The sequence below is a fragment of the Anoplophora glabripennis genome, unplaced genomic scaffold, assembly GCF_000390285.2.
Source record: "Anoplophora glabripennis isolate ALB-LARVAE unplaced genomic scaffold, Agla_2.0 scaffold75, whole genome shotgun sequence".
NCBI lineage: Eukaryota > Metazoa > Arthropoda > Insecta > Coleoptera > Cerambycidae > Anoplophora > Anoplophora glabripennis.
In genome coordinates, this window is record NW_019416255.1 from 1,341,965 (window position 1) to 1,356,564 (window position 14,600).

At 31.4% G+C, this 14,600-nt stretch overlaps 1 protein-coding gene across 2 annotated transcripts in view; it reads left to right on the top strand.

The window, feature by feature from the left end:
* Window positions 1–14,600, top strand: part of LOC108903378 (high affinity cGMP-specific 3',5'-cyclic phosphodiesterase 9A) — a 350,789-nt gene that overhangs the window by 294,819 nt on the left and 41,370 nt on the right. For both annotated transcript variants that reach the window (XM_018705534.1, XM_018705535.1), the window contains exon 5: window positions 14,066–14,282. In XM_018705534.1, coding sequence (XP_018561050.1) covers window positions 14,066–14,282 — 217 coding nt within the window. The remainder of the gene's footprint in view (window positions 1–14,065; window positions 14,283–14,600) is intronic.

Here is a 14,600-nt window from a genome sequence, read left to right on the forward strand (position 1 = left end):
TTAATTTAAAACAAACTTATCGGTTAGCTAAATAAAACTGGAGTAGCTTTAAAGTTATTTGTTTAGCAAAAACAATTATTTTTAATGCCATTTCAAATAATATGTAATTATCCCAAGCACAAAAATCATAATTTTAAATATTTTGCGAACTGTAGCCTTTCGCTAAAAAGATTTTGTGAATCGCACAATTTTAGAGTAAACTGTTTTTAAAATTGAAGATGTAATTATTCGAATATGGTTGGTCTGTGGAACATATAATTTTTTAGAAATAACCCTAAGAATTATCTAAGTACATACATTTATCTAAACTCCAACATCCGTAGCGACATCTGCCACTGATTGACAAATTTGAGTACCATAGTCCAGTGCTTTTTTATGTTTAATTAATTATATTACCTAATACCCGCGTTAAACGTATTCAGTGTTATTCCAATAAATGTGATATTTTCTTTAAATTCCAACACCTGATATCTAAAAATTAGACTCTCTTGCTTGGTTATCTGTAACCCTTAACTAACGCCATGCTATTTAAAGTCAAACTTGAGATATGAATATTATACAACCCAATCACAGTTAAAATATTTGTAACTAAATGGATTAGAAATATTAAAATATTTTTTATGAAACTTAAAATGTCAAAAAAATGTTGCTAACAAAATGTTCTTCCCAGTGTTACATTACGAAAACTGTATTACGTTCATTTTTAAATTCCAAAATTAAGGTATAACTACTTTAACACGGTAATTTCAAAAGCCATAAAACTTTTTTGGATGCATGTAGATATTAGTGCACACACCATCAGTTCAATAATTGAATCGAGTGTTCTACCCCAACACTTATAGATTACAAATTTTCTAAAAAAAAACATTCAACAGTCCTGTCACAGGAGTCCTTATATTAATAGTAGGGTAGTAGGTTTAAACATAGAATCAGCTCATTTATGCCATAAACTAGGTGCGTATCTGTTTTGGTTTGGGTGAATTGTATATCCACGGAGATTTTTGGCTTTTTGGTTTTCAAATAACACTAGAAATGAACATTTTTCTATGCGCATAAAAAAAACGTAGGCTTAACATTTGGCGGCACCATATGTTAAAAAAATTCGAAAAATGTCGTATTTTTCTTCCTATTTAATTATGTATTTTTTCAAGAGTTGATTTTAGGCGAAAATGGAAAAGGAAAAAAATGTTTATAATTAAATTTTACAAAATATGCCTAGTTACAAATCGAATGAATCATGATTATTATTGTAAAAATCGAAAAAATCGTCAAAAATGGGGTTAAAAAACATTACTTTTTAGGGAATTTTTTTGGGGTCTTTAAGTTGGGTATAAGACCTTCATACTTGGCTCAAGAAAAGTTCATGTTATGTAGAATCATCACACCAAATTTCATCATTTCATTCATTCGATTTCTAACTAGTCATATTTTGTAAAATTTAATTACAATTTTTTTTTCCCCTTCCATTTTCGCCTAAAGTCAACTCTTGAAAAGATACATAATTAAATAGGAAGAAAAATATGACATTTTTAGATTTTTTTTTAACATTGTGCCGCCAAAAGTTAAGCCCACGTTTTTTTATGCGCATAGAAAAATGTTCATTTCTAGTGATATTTGAAAGCCAAAACGCCAAAAATCTCCGTGGATATACGATTCATCCAAATATGGACTCTTTGAAACAAATACTGTTTAGACTAATCAGTAAAATACTGAAATTGGAAACCTTTTTTCCTCATTTGAACACAAAATTGTGATATGCATTGTGGACACTATGCAAGCTGCTCCATGAATGTTACTATGCCGCCCTATTGACTACCACAATAATCCAAATCTGTAATGGAAAATAACCATTCAGTTTTCTTTAGCTAACAAAATTTTTTGTAGAACTTACTGCAAATATTTAAAGAACAGCCAGAACTCTGCATTCGGTAGGTTTGTCTTTGAGTGCAACCTTGGAAATGAGTTGATGCTTCATATTCGTTGGGCATACTGTATACTTTGCATATGCAAAGACTCAATCAACTCTTGCTAGTCATTAGGGCAGCTAAAATTCCAAAAACTGCCCTTACAACCAAATAATCAGCTGAAATTCCACATTTCGTTCGTGTCTGCTTGGTACACCTCTAAAACATAAAAATTAGCTAAAATTTTACATTCAGCGAATTAAAGTTACAAATTTAAACCACAAACCAGCCTGAACACATCAAGATCCATGACATATAAGTGATACATGCTTAATAGGTCATAAACATAAATTCCGAAACCACAGACACTGCAAACATTTTGGACAAATCCCCGAAGCCCTAAAATCTGCTACAACTTTACACTTTACAATTTGTGGATTTCACTTGTGAATAGAGCTTATATGCTACAATGGTATACCTGAAATCTCTGAAGGCAGTTATGAGTGAGTCGAGAAAATCAATACAGTGGTTTTCAGTGATTAATTTTCCTTTTGTGTCGCCCTGCTTAATATTCGAACGATCTATGCAGAGGATTCATTTTTGTCGTTTTTCATTTCATACGTACAGGTATACATCTCTTTTTGACGTTCAATAATTATTTTCCATCACAGTTTCATGATAGTAACCTACATTTATAGTAGTATTGAGTTAGTATCAAGGTAGATAGTTAGGAATTGAATTTCATGATATATTAAATAAGCTTGGATAGCTCATTTGTCTACTGTGTAGGATACATAGATGGCAAATTCGATTTCTGGGGTTTAAAGTAGGTAGGTATAAACATAGAATCAGCTCATTTATGCCATAAACTAGGCGGTATCTGTTTTGGTTTGGGTGAATTGTATATCCATGGAGATTTTTGGCTTTTTGGCTTTCAAATATCACTAGAAATGAACATTTTTCTATGCGCATAAATAATACGTAGGCTTAACATTTGGCGGCACAATATGTTAAAAAAATTCGAAAAATGTCGTATTTTTCTTCCTATTTAATTATGTATTTTTTCAAGAGTTGATTTTAGGCGAAAATGGAAAAGAAAAAAAATGTTTGTAATTAAATTTTACAAAATATGCCTAGTTACAAATCGAATGAATCATGATTATTATTGTAAAAATCGAAAAAATCGTCAAAAATGGGTTTAAAAAACATTACTTTTTAGGGAATTTTTTTGGGGTCTTTAAGTTGGGTATAAGACCTTCATACTTGGCTCAAGAAAAGTTCATGTTATGTAAAATCATCACACCAAATTTCATCATTTCATTCATTCGATTTCTAACTAGTCATATTTTGTAAAATTTAATTACAATTTTTTTTTTCTCTTCCATTTTCGCCTAAAGTCAACTCTTGAAAAGATACATAATTAAATAGGAAGAAAAATATGACATTTTTCGAATTATTTTTTTTTTAACCTTTGTGCCGCCAAAAGTTAAGCCCACGTTTTTTTTTATCCGCGTAGAAAAATGTTCATTTCTAATGATATTTGAAAGCAAAACGCCAAAAATCTTCGTGGATATACGATTCATCCAAATATGGACTCTTTGAAACAGATACCGTCTGGACTAATCAGTAAAATACTGAAATTGGAAACCTTTTTCCTCATTTGAACACAAAATTGTGATATGCATTGTGGACACTATGCAAGCTGCTCCATGAATGTTACTATGCCGCCCTATGTATTTTGACTACCACAAGAATCCAAATCTGTAATGGAAAATATTTTGTAGTACTTACTGCAAATATTTAAAGAGCAGCCAGAACTCTGCATTCGGTAGGTTAGTCTTTGAGTGCAATCTTGGAAATGAGTTGATGCATCATATTCGTTGGGCATATTGTATACTTTGCATATGCAAAAACTCAATCAACTCTTGCGAGCCATTAGGGCAGCTAAAATTCCAAAAACTGCCCTTACAACCAAATAATCAGCTGAAATTCCACATTTCGTTCGTGTCTGCTTGGTACACCACTAAAACATAAAAATTAGCTAAAATGTTACATTCAGCGAATTAAAGTTACAAATTTAAACCACAAACCAGCCTGAATACATCGAGATCCATGACATATAAGTGATACGTGCTTAACAGGCCATAAACATAAATTCCGAAACCACAGACACTGCACACATTTTGGACAAATCCCCGAAGCCCTAAAATCTGCTACAACTTTACACTTACAATTTGTGGATTTCACTTGTGAATAGAGCTTACATGTTACAATGGTATACCTGAAATCTCTGAAGGCAGTTATGAGTGAGTCGAGAAAATCAATACAATGGTTTTCAGTGATTAATTTTCCTTTTGTGTCGCCCTGCTTAATATTCGAACGATCTATGCAGAGGATTCATTTTTGTCTTTTTTCATTTCATACATATATCTCTTTTTAACGTTCAATAATTATTTTCCATCACAGTTTCATGATAGTAGTCTACATTTATAGTAGTATTGAGTTAGTATCAAGGTAGATAGTTAGGAATTTAATTTCATGGCATATTAAATAAGCTTGGTTAGCTCATTTGTCTACTGTGTAGGATACATAGATGGCAAATTCGATGTCTGGGGTTTAAAGTACATTGTTGGCATAGGTCTCATCCGTGGATCATACCACTTGTTTGTGTGTAATTTACCTTTAAGTCTGTTTCGTATGAATAACCAGACAAAAAATAAAAATAAATAAATTCTGAGATCCATGTAACATTTCGTAAAGTTAAAATATTCAGATGTACCTATGTATACTAAATAATAGTATTTTTTTACCAACTTGAAATTTAACACTGCGAACAAAATTCATTTTTTTCCAATTGAAATTTAAAAAAATCGCTAAAACAGGTCAATTAGTAAATATAAATTGTCACTTTTTTGCAATATTTTCTATTTTTTTGAGCCATGTCTGACAGACTTATACCTGGTATTACCGACATTTTTTTAATACGATGCTCTATATCCCTTCTAAAGATGAATTCAGCAATATAAGATTATACCAACTTTTTTGTCATAGTTGTGAAAAAATGGAGGAATTACATGAAAACAATAATTTAGTACTTACTACTTTTTATTTTATTAAGCAAATCTTCAAAGTGGCGCCCATTAACCATTGCACAATGCCCAATTCGATGTTCAAAGTAATCAATTACATTTTTAATAACTTTTGGTGTTATATGATTTTTCAGTCCTTCGATAGTGTCCGGTCTGTTCACATAAACTTTGCTTTTTAGATAACCCCACAAAAAAAATCTAGTGGGGTTAAGACAGGTGAACATAGTGGCCATTCAAGCGGCCCTCTTCTGCCTATCCATCGATTTAGGAAAACTTCATTAAGGCAATTTCTTATATCGAAGGGAAAATGTGGAGGGGCACCATCTTGTTGGAACCAGACATCACCAGCAGGCATATCGTGTTCATTAGGGTTAGGAAAAATTAATTCCAGGGCTGGAATCAGCTGAAAACGCAAAAAATCCACATAAATGTCGCCTGTCAAATTACCCTCAGAGAAATAAGGTCCCACTTCTACTATTCCAGCCCAAACTCACCTTTTCCGGCCGTTGTGTATGTATTTCTTGAATCCAATGTGGATTTTCTGGGCTTCAAAACCTAGTAATTTGTCAGCTCCCGGTTGCGTTTAAGAAAAAGGTTGCTTCATCAGTGAAAATTATGTGGTTTTTTAAGTTAGGTTGTCAAATAAATTTCTAATTTGCTCGCAAAACTGTAGTCTTCTGTCTGTGTTATCTGCCCATAGTTCTTGTAAGACGTTAACTTTGTACAGATGCCCCTTATGAGACTTCAAAGTTCTGTGAACTGAGAACTTTGACAAGTTGAAGTAGGCTGAAATAGAACTAATGCATAAGAAAGGAATTTCAGTAACGGCGAGCATCACATTTTGACGGTCATTTTCGCTTACAGTTCTTCGCCTTCCTGATCCAGGTAAATCTTTTATACTTCCGGTTTCTTCAAACTTTTTGGATACTTTACTTATTGTACCTCAACTAATTCTCTGGTCTGGATATATGGTGACTACGGATTTTATCTCCGCATCCAATCATAATTAAAATTTCAGTTCTCTGTTTTTTGCTTAACCAGACGACAATTCTTCAAAATAATTTAACAACGAATGAATTGGAACTAAAATGATTCAAGATATACCTAAGGTACACTAGTGAATTTTATGTGTTTATCAATGTGTTTTATTTTATTGTAGGTACGTTTTTTAAAGTTCAGAAGATACGATGATTGTTTGAAATAGTCGTCAGTACGACATAAAAGACAATTTTTTACATTTTCTTTTGACAACTATGACAAAAAAGTAGGGATAACCTTATATCGCTGAATTCGTCTTTAAAAAGGCTATTTATTTATACTATAAAATATAGAGCGTCTTATTAAAAAAAAATTCGGTAATATTATAGGTCTGTTCAAACATGGCTCAAAAAATTAGAAAATATTGCGGAAAAGTGACAATTTCTACTTCCTGATTGACTTGTTTCAGCGACTTTTAAAATTTTAACTGAACAAAAAATATGAATTTTGTTCAATCATTTTGGGACCCAGTGTATTTCTAAATTTGAATAGTAGATAACAGAAAAGTTTTATTATAGCAAAGTATATTATTTTTGTCAAATTTCCCTTAAATATATAAAGGCAAAAAGAATAGGAAATTTTACTTAAATATATTAAACAGGCATTAAAAATATTTATTTTTTTCTCACTCTGCCTTTAATAAGTTAGGTAATAAAAATTCGACTATAAATCTCAACAGTTTTACATATTTTATTTTAATACGGTCTTATAATCGATTTAGCTTGGCATAACTAGTATAATTAATTTTGAAAAATTTAAAAATTCATAAAACAAGAAAATATTTCAGCTCTGTTAACGTTCCCTGCCTCTGGACACATTCACGCAAAATAAAATAATTTGAGCTTGGTAAAATTTAAATGAAGCAAATTTTATTTGTAAACACGTTATAACATTAACTTTTTGAAGCTCGGGTTAGGTACAACGAATTTTTTAATTACATTTTTTGCCCATTCTTTTCTTCTAAACATATATCGCCATCGGCAGAACTGATAGCGGTATTACTAAATAAAATGAATAGCCCATCATCTCTGAAAATGCTTAATAAAAAAATTAGAGTTTAATTTGTAGGGTCGTCTTAGATTGTCTGTCGATATTTTCAGCATTGTTTTGAGAAAATATATGTATATGCGATCTGTTCAGTACCTTCAGACGTCTTATTTATATTTTACTCTTAGAATATGTAGTTTTGCTAAGCCAAAAGTCTTGTTGAAAATACTGAAAAAATGCAGACAAATGGAAAATACAAAATAAACATCACAGAAATGCGCGCGCATTTCAATAAATTTTGACGTTTAGAAAATTTTTTTGTTTTCATTTTCAGTACTCAGCAATGACTAAGATTTAAAATTGTTTTTGACAGTTTTACTTTCGTATGTGATGACAGTTTATGTTTGTGTGTTTTTGGCTGTTTCAATAGTTAGAGATATCCTATAATGTTTATTTTATTATTATTTAGTTCTTCTTTAAGTATTTGTAGCCAACAAAGATCAAGGTTGTAAGAGTAATTAAAAGCACATATTTCACAATTGAATAAAATAACAGGGGATTTTTTTAACAGTTACTTCCCTTCACCAAAATGTTGGCCAAATCCCATTAAGTTTACATAAAGTTTCGACATTTCAAATAATATGCATTGAAACTCCCTTATTCATTCAAACCTGTATTTCTCATAAACGGTTCAATTTATCAAAATTGTTTTGCCTAGAGGTCAGTATTTACCAAAAAAATTAAATTAGAATAAAAGGAAGAAAATTGTTAATGAGACAATTATAGGAATCCTCTAAAACTACCTCCTAGGTAACATGTAGGACTTCATGCTACATAAATTAGTTCCCAAATGCTCTACATACATGTTAATTTAGAATAGAATATGAATAGGAAGGGTATATTCCAAATATAGCTGCATATTTTTCAAGTGAAAACACCAATTCATTACTAATTATTACTTGAACTCTATACATCACTTGCCACTTATAATTTACATCGATCTCTATAATCAATTTCATTAATCAGTTAGATTGATGAGTAGCGTTATAGAGACGATTAAGCTTTGTTGTAATATATACATGCGAATATATCAATTGAATCAAGAGAACTAATTAAAAAGATTAAATCAGTTCCATAAATAAACCTTTGTTTAAGGCCAACAATCGTGGTTAATCCTTTATTATGCGTAATTTTCATATTTCCAATGCACATCCATTAAATTTTCAGGTTTACTGAGTTAGTTACATAGTTTACTATTAGTTCCATACCATTTTTAGATGTTTGTTTAGTTAAGTTCTTGTACAAGGTATCCCAGAATTAACCTCCCAAAGGTTTTCACTAGATTCTACATTTAAAAATAAGAAAAAAGTTCTAATAAACAAATCTAGGTTTTCTGCTGATTCTGTGAGAAGCAACTACTCAGCGGACTAAACAGGTAATTTATCAGTAGAATCACCAAACTTAAACCGATTTCAAACTCATTAATTCTCTATTAATAAAATTATAATATTTTCGATCATAAATAATTTTGAATTTATACTGTTATTTTTTATTGTATAATTATTTTATTTCAAAAATGAATAAAAAGCTGTAAGGACAAGTAAGCAAGAAGAAGCTTTGCAGAAATCTGCGAGAGAGGTATCTTCTGAAGAGATGGGCATAAATGAAGCCTGAAATATTAAAATAATGGCAATATTTCACTTTTCTATTGTATTTTTTGGGGCATTCACGTAAACTATTGAGTTCATCGAAGTACCTAATATAAACCAAACAGAAAGTTATGAAACTGCTGATTTTATCCGAATTAATGATGAGATCACAATTTCAGTGCTTCAATCCGCGAAATTTTAATGAGTTATGTTTGAACTGTTTGCAATTATCTATAACATATTACATCAACAGTGAAAAAACTGCATGGAATTTTTAGAGCAATTCGTATATAAATAGAACGTATAGTATACAAAGCATCGACAGCCAATGACTCGGAACACAATAGAGAAATATGTTTTGGACAAACACAAATTTTTCTAATAAGTGCTTTTGTATTCAGTCCATTTCGTTTTCTTAAAAAACCCTTTATTACTTGTTTGAATTTATAGATTAAAAGTGGAATATTCGATATAACAGTAATCAACCTTATTAATTTATTAGCTCACACATTTGGTAAAATTATTTAAACGCTGAAACATCATTAATTTTAAAATGTCCAAATTACTACATCTGTGTGCAATATATGCAACAAAAATATTTTGCATTTGAATATTAATGTCACTTATAGATGCGGACTGCACATGTTCGATTACGTGATGGAAATTTTTCAATTCGTTATGTTTCAAATGGAGAACTTACAATAATTATCATGCAATTTCACAAGTATTGACACGTTGTTGTTCATGGTGAATCATAATTTCGGTTAATTTCAAATGTGAAGTATTTTAAATAAAGCATATTCAGTAGTTCTTTAGTTATACCCCATCTTGCCCTGCTTCAAACTTATGTGGGCTTTTAGCTGATATATTAAATTTTTTCGTTCATTTTCTCGCCTTCTAACCAGTCCTGCTTTTTGTAGTATATGAACTTATTTTAACACTATCCATTTTTTATAGCACAATATGGATTTTCTTTCAAAAAAGTTAATATTACATCATTTTAATTTTTTTTTAATTTTACATCTTTTGGATACCTACATTTTTGGCGTCGAAGAATATTGTTGAATTTTATATAATACAATTTTAAAAAAGAATTTTTCAATTCATTTGAATTAGCACCTTCAAAATAAAGTGATAATGAGTTTAAATTTACTAAAGTATCTATTTTTGCCTAAATTTCTGAGACAAAGTATTCACGATAAATTGAAAGCAAGTACCTATGTTTTGTTATAACTATCATTACAATGTCATGTACAATGTTAATGTTCATTTTTATTATGACAAGCTTTTATTTAACTTGCCTTGTTAGTATGGGTCAAATCTTGCAACTGAATTTTAAAACAGTTATCCCCAACCGATTGAGCTGAAATTTTGCATACACGTTTAGTTTGGATGACAGTGCATAAGTAACGTCATTCTAAATCCGATTTGGCTGACTCCCAAAGATGGCGGACCAGTTATATGTATTTTATGCACTCCCATGATATGGGTAGGTATCAAAAATGAAAGGGTTTGCTGAGAAGAATACGAAAATAAAATGACGTCACTAAATTCATTATGGTGCATAATATCCTTAACTTACCCCTTAAAATAAAAATTCCAATTTGGAATAAACCACGCGACTAGCTTTTAAATCGCATACTTTTGCTGATGACATTTCTATAGACTAGCCATATTCAACCTTTTTGTGGGTTTGGGGTTTACACATTATGGGTTTTATGAAATTCTTGGTTTATTTTTTCTTTTTAGTGCATAAAAGCTTGTTTTTAATTTTTTCACTTTTCATTTATTATTATGTGAAATAATTTCCTTTGAATTCCTACTTCGACTGAAATAACTGATTTTTTTATTACAGTTATACATACCCAAAATCTCTCGTAATTCAACTGTCAAACTTCTACAGGTGATCCAAGCCTATAATTAATATTTTTTATATGTACCTAACTTCTAAACAAATTGAAGCGTAAGTAAAAAATATTATAATGTATTAAGATGTAGGGTTGTATATACATTATTTTTTATGCAGCAGAGGCACTGTGTATCTCACATACTGTTGATTGTCTCCATAAGTGTACAGGATGTAACAGTTTTTGTATGTAGACTTCTTAGTTGGTGTGGAAAATATTCATTTTTAGAGACGTTCTGTCTCTTGTGTAGTTTTAATATATGCAATGGATAAAGTTTGTAGACTGCACAGAAATACAGGGTACCCACTCGAGAATTTGTTCACTGTATTTTAGTCTATTCAACTCAAGATTTATCTGTATTACTTGAAATTAGTATCGGATATCAAAATTTCAAACAAAAATCTCTAAAAATGAATTTTTTATCGATGAAATAAAACTAGATAACAATACCACAAATTNATCTCGTGTAGGCCTGGACAGCCTTCGTAGGTGGGCCCCATCCGTCGTCTACCCCGACCGCAAATGCGGCCGGTGTAGGCGCTTTGTGGGAAATCCCCAACCGATTGAGCTGAAATTTTGCATACACGTTTAGTTTGGACGACAGTGCATGGTTAGCTAAGTAACGTCATTCTAAATCCGATATGGCTGACTCCCAAAAATGGCGGACCAGTTATATTTTATGCACCCCCATGTTATGGGTAGATATCAAAAATGAAAGAGTTTGCTGAGAAGAATACAAAAATAAAACTAAATTTATTATGGTGCATAATATCCTTAACTTACCCCTTAAAATAAAAATTCCAATTTGGAATAAACCTCGCGACAAGCTTTTAAATCACATGCTTTTACATACAAAGCGTAAGTGAAAAATATTATAATGTATTAAGATATAGGGTTGTATATACATTATTTTTTATGCAGCAGAGGCACTGTGTATCTCACATATCGGGTAGGGAAGTACCGATGGTCTATCTGAAGTTACGTGAGAGCGATAAAGTAAGCCATAGAAATCCATGCGATAGAGAAGGATGGCTATAATGAAGGCGTCTCATAGTCACCGCCCGTTTCGCCCTTCCACAAATAAGATCCACTTCTTATTTGTGGAAGGGCGAAATGGGCGGTGACTATTAGACGCCTTCACTACACCCATCCTTGTCTATCACATGGATTTCTATGGCTTACTTTATCGCTCTCACGTAACTTCAGATAGACCATCGGTACTTTCCTACCCGGTACTGTTGATTGCCTGCATAAGTGTACAGGATGTAACAGTTTTTGTATGTAGACTTCTTAGTTGGTGTGGAAAATTAGTTTTAATATATGCAATGGATAAAGTCTGTAGACTGCACAGAAATACAGGGTACCCACTCGAGAATTTGTTCACTGTATTTTAGTCTATTCAACTCAAGATTTATCTGTATTACTTGAAATTAGTATCGGATATCAAAATTTCAAACAAAAATCTCTAAAAATGAATTTTTTATCGATGAAATAAAACTAGATAACAATACCACAAATTGTTAGTGGGTGATCAAGTGGATGGGGATAGCTAAAAATATAACATCCTGTTATTTCCTTACATACTCTAGTAACATATTAAACTTACATGAATAATATTTATATTTAAAAAAAAATCTCCGGCTTAAACTATTTTAAAGATATTTTAAAAATTTTTCGTGGTTTAACTTGAACATCCTTATAAACTAATGACATTGTGGGAAACTGCTTGCTTTTTTTACTTTATGAAACAAATGTTTATACTAGCAGACATAGTAGCAACAGCAGTTAAGATGACAGGACATATGCTTTATAGGTTATATCTTACCCACAATTTAACCACCGTGTATTTTGGAAACTTATGTTTATGTAACAAAATCGATTTATTTTCATTTTTCTACCTGTCTCAGTTATCAAGATGAAAAACTGTTTCGTCATTGTATATAGAGTGTGTTTTATCAAAAATTAACCCAACCGGCAAATTTATACCCAGAGAACTTTTACTTTAGTTTAAAGGTATTAAAGTAATTTACAAAATTTTCCGAACGTCTAAAATGAAAATAAAGAAAACATCAAACGAAATAACTCATACCAAAATACAACGAAAGGATTAAAAGACGTAAATTTGCAGATATTGAAGATATTTTTTTTATTTCAGACACAGGCGCACAAAAAGAAGTCCAAACCCAAGAGACCCACATATTATTTCCGAACGAATTCGTTGCTCTGTACATGTCATGATCCTGTGGTCAAAATTCATGACTTGCCTATGAATTTCGGAGAAAATTGAATTTTTTGGCGAAAACGCCCAAATATGGGTCAAAACTGATTTTTTTTCTAAATTTTGTTCAACTATATCATTTTCGCAGCATTTTGAGAAGCTGAACACGATGCCATTAATAAAATTTACTCATAACGTCGATATTTCTCAAAAAATCCATTATATGGGTGAATCTGGCCAAAATACTAGGAAAATGATATTTTGACAAAATTTAGGAAAAAATTAGTTCTGTCTATATTTGGGTCAGTTTTCACCCAAATAGTGGAATTTCTGAGATATATCCAGATCATGGGTACATTTCACTAATAGTATCGTGTTCAGCGTCTCAAAATACTACAGAAATTATGTATTTGGACAAAATTTAGGAAAAAATCAGTTTTGACCTATATTTGGACCAGTTTTCACTCAAACAGTAGATTTTCTGAGATATATCGAGATCATGCGTAAATTTTTCTAATAGCATCGTGTTCAGCTTCTCAAAATTATACCAAACCGATATATTTGGACAAAATTTAGAAAAACTCAGGTTTGACCCATGTTTGGGCGTTTTCAGCCAAAAATTTCACTATTTTCCGAATTTCATCGGTTAGTCATGAATTTTGACTACAGGATCGTGTTCAGCGCATTCAATTCCTTCGGAAATGATATGAGGCCTCTTGAGTTTGAACTTTTTGTGTACCTGTGTCCTTAAATAATTTAAGATTGTCTTGATTTGATAAAAATTTTTAGAAGAGTATTTTTAAACTAATTTGAATTTACCTAATATCTAATAAATAGAATTGCAAACTTTTTCAAAAATGACAAAGTAACATTATCTGCGTTAGCTCTATTCAATTTCAAAATAACTGTTTAGTTTTGGAGAGATTCTTAACCTGTTTTGTTTTGAAAATATAAATAAATAGTACCTTTAATTCTTCTCTCAATTTAACACGAAGTTTAGAAGAAACAAAAACATTTTTGTATGATTATAATTCGCTCAATGTCAATTAAATAATTTAGGTTTCTTCTATTTAATTGAAACATAAAAATATGTCACTTTTACTATAATTGCTGACGTCGTTCTTATTATGTACCTTTCTCCTCGAAAATAAACAATTTTAATTATTTACACATCAGAAAAAACACTTCTGTTATTGTCTTGCTCGCTGGCGTGATATTGATTTCTGCGAACCCTCGATTACATTTCCCTGAACACATGTGTCTGTTTACACAGGATACCCGTTATTCCCTGCAAGTTGTGGCCGCGAATGGTCTAGCGATGCTGCAGGAGTCGACGGGGGCAGACCTGAAATCCTTGGAGGCGAGAGTCTCGGCCATAGAGAGGCAGCTAAGGTGGGAGCTTCCTTTACCGCCGGCCGTAGAGGAACTTCAAAGGGAGGTGGAGGGATTCAAGCACAAACTGGAGACCTCGGAGAGTCTGAGCTGGCTCGGTGAGTACGTTCTCCTATTTTATATATTTTGATAACTACAATCGTAGCTATAAATAATACAGCTCGTTTTTATGGCAGTCACGGTACCTAGTCCTGTTAATATATTACCTTTAAAAGGTTGTACATGATATAATTAAGATATCAAACATAGCTAAATTATTCATCGGTAGGTCATTAATAAGTGCGAAGTCTGATAACTTCTGCTTAATAATGATCCTAACTGTTGTAGGTTTAATTCAATACTGGTCGGGGCATCAGCTCGCAGAGTAGTTGTTTCCTGCAATATCATATTTAAAAATATACAGTTCAATTATTAAA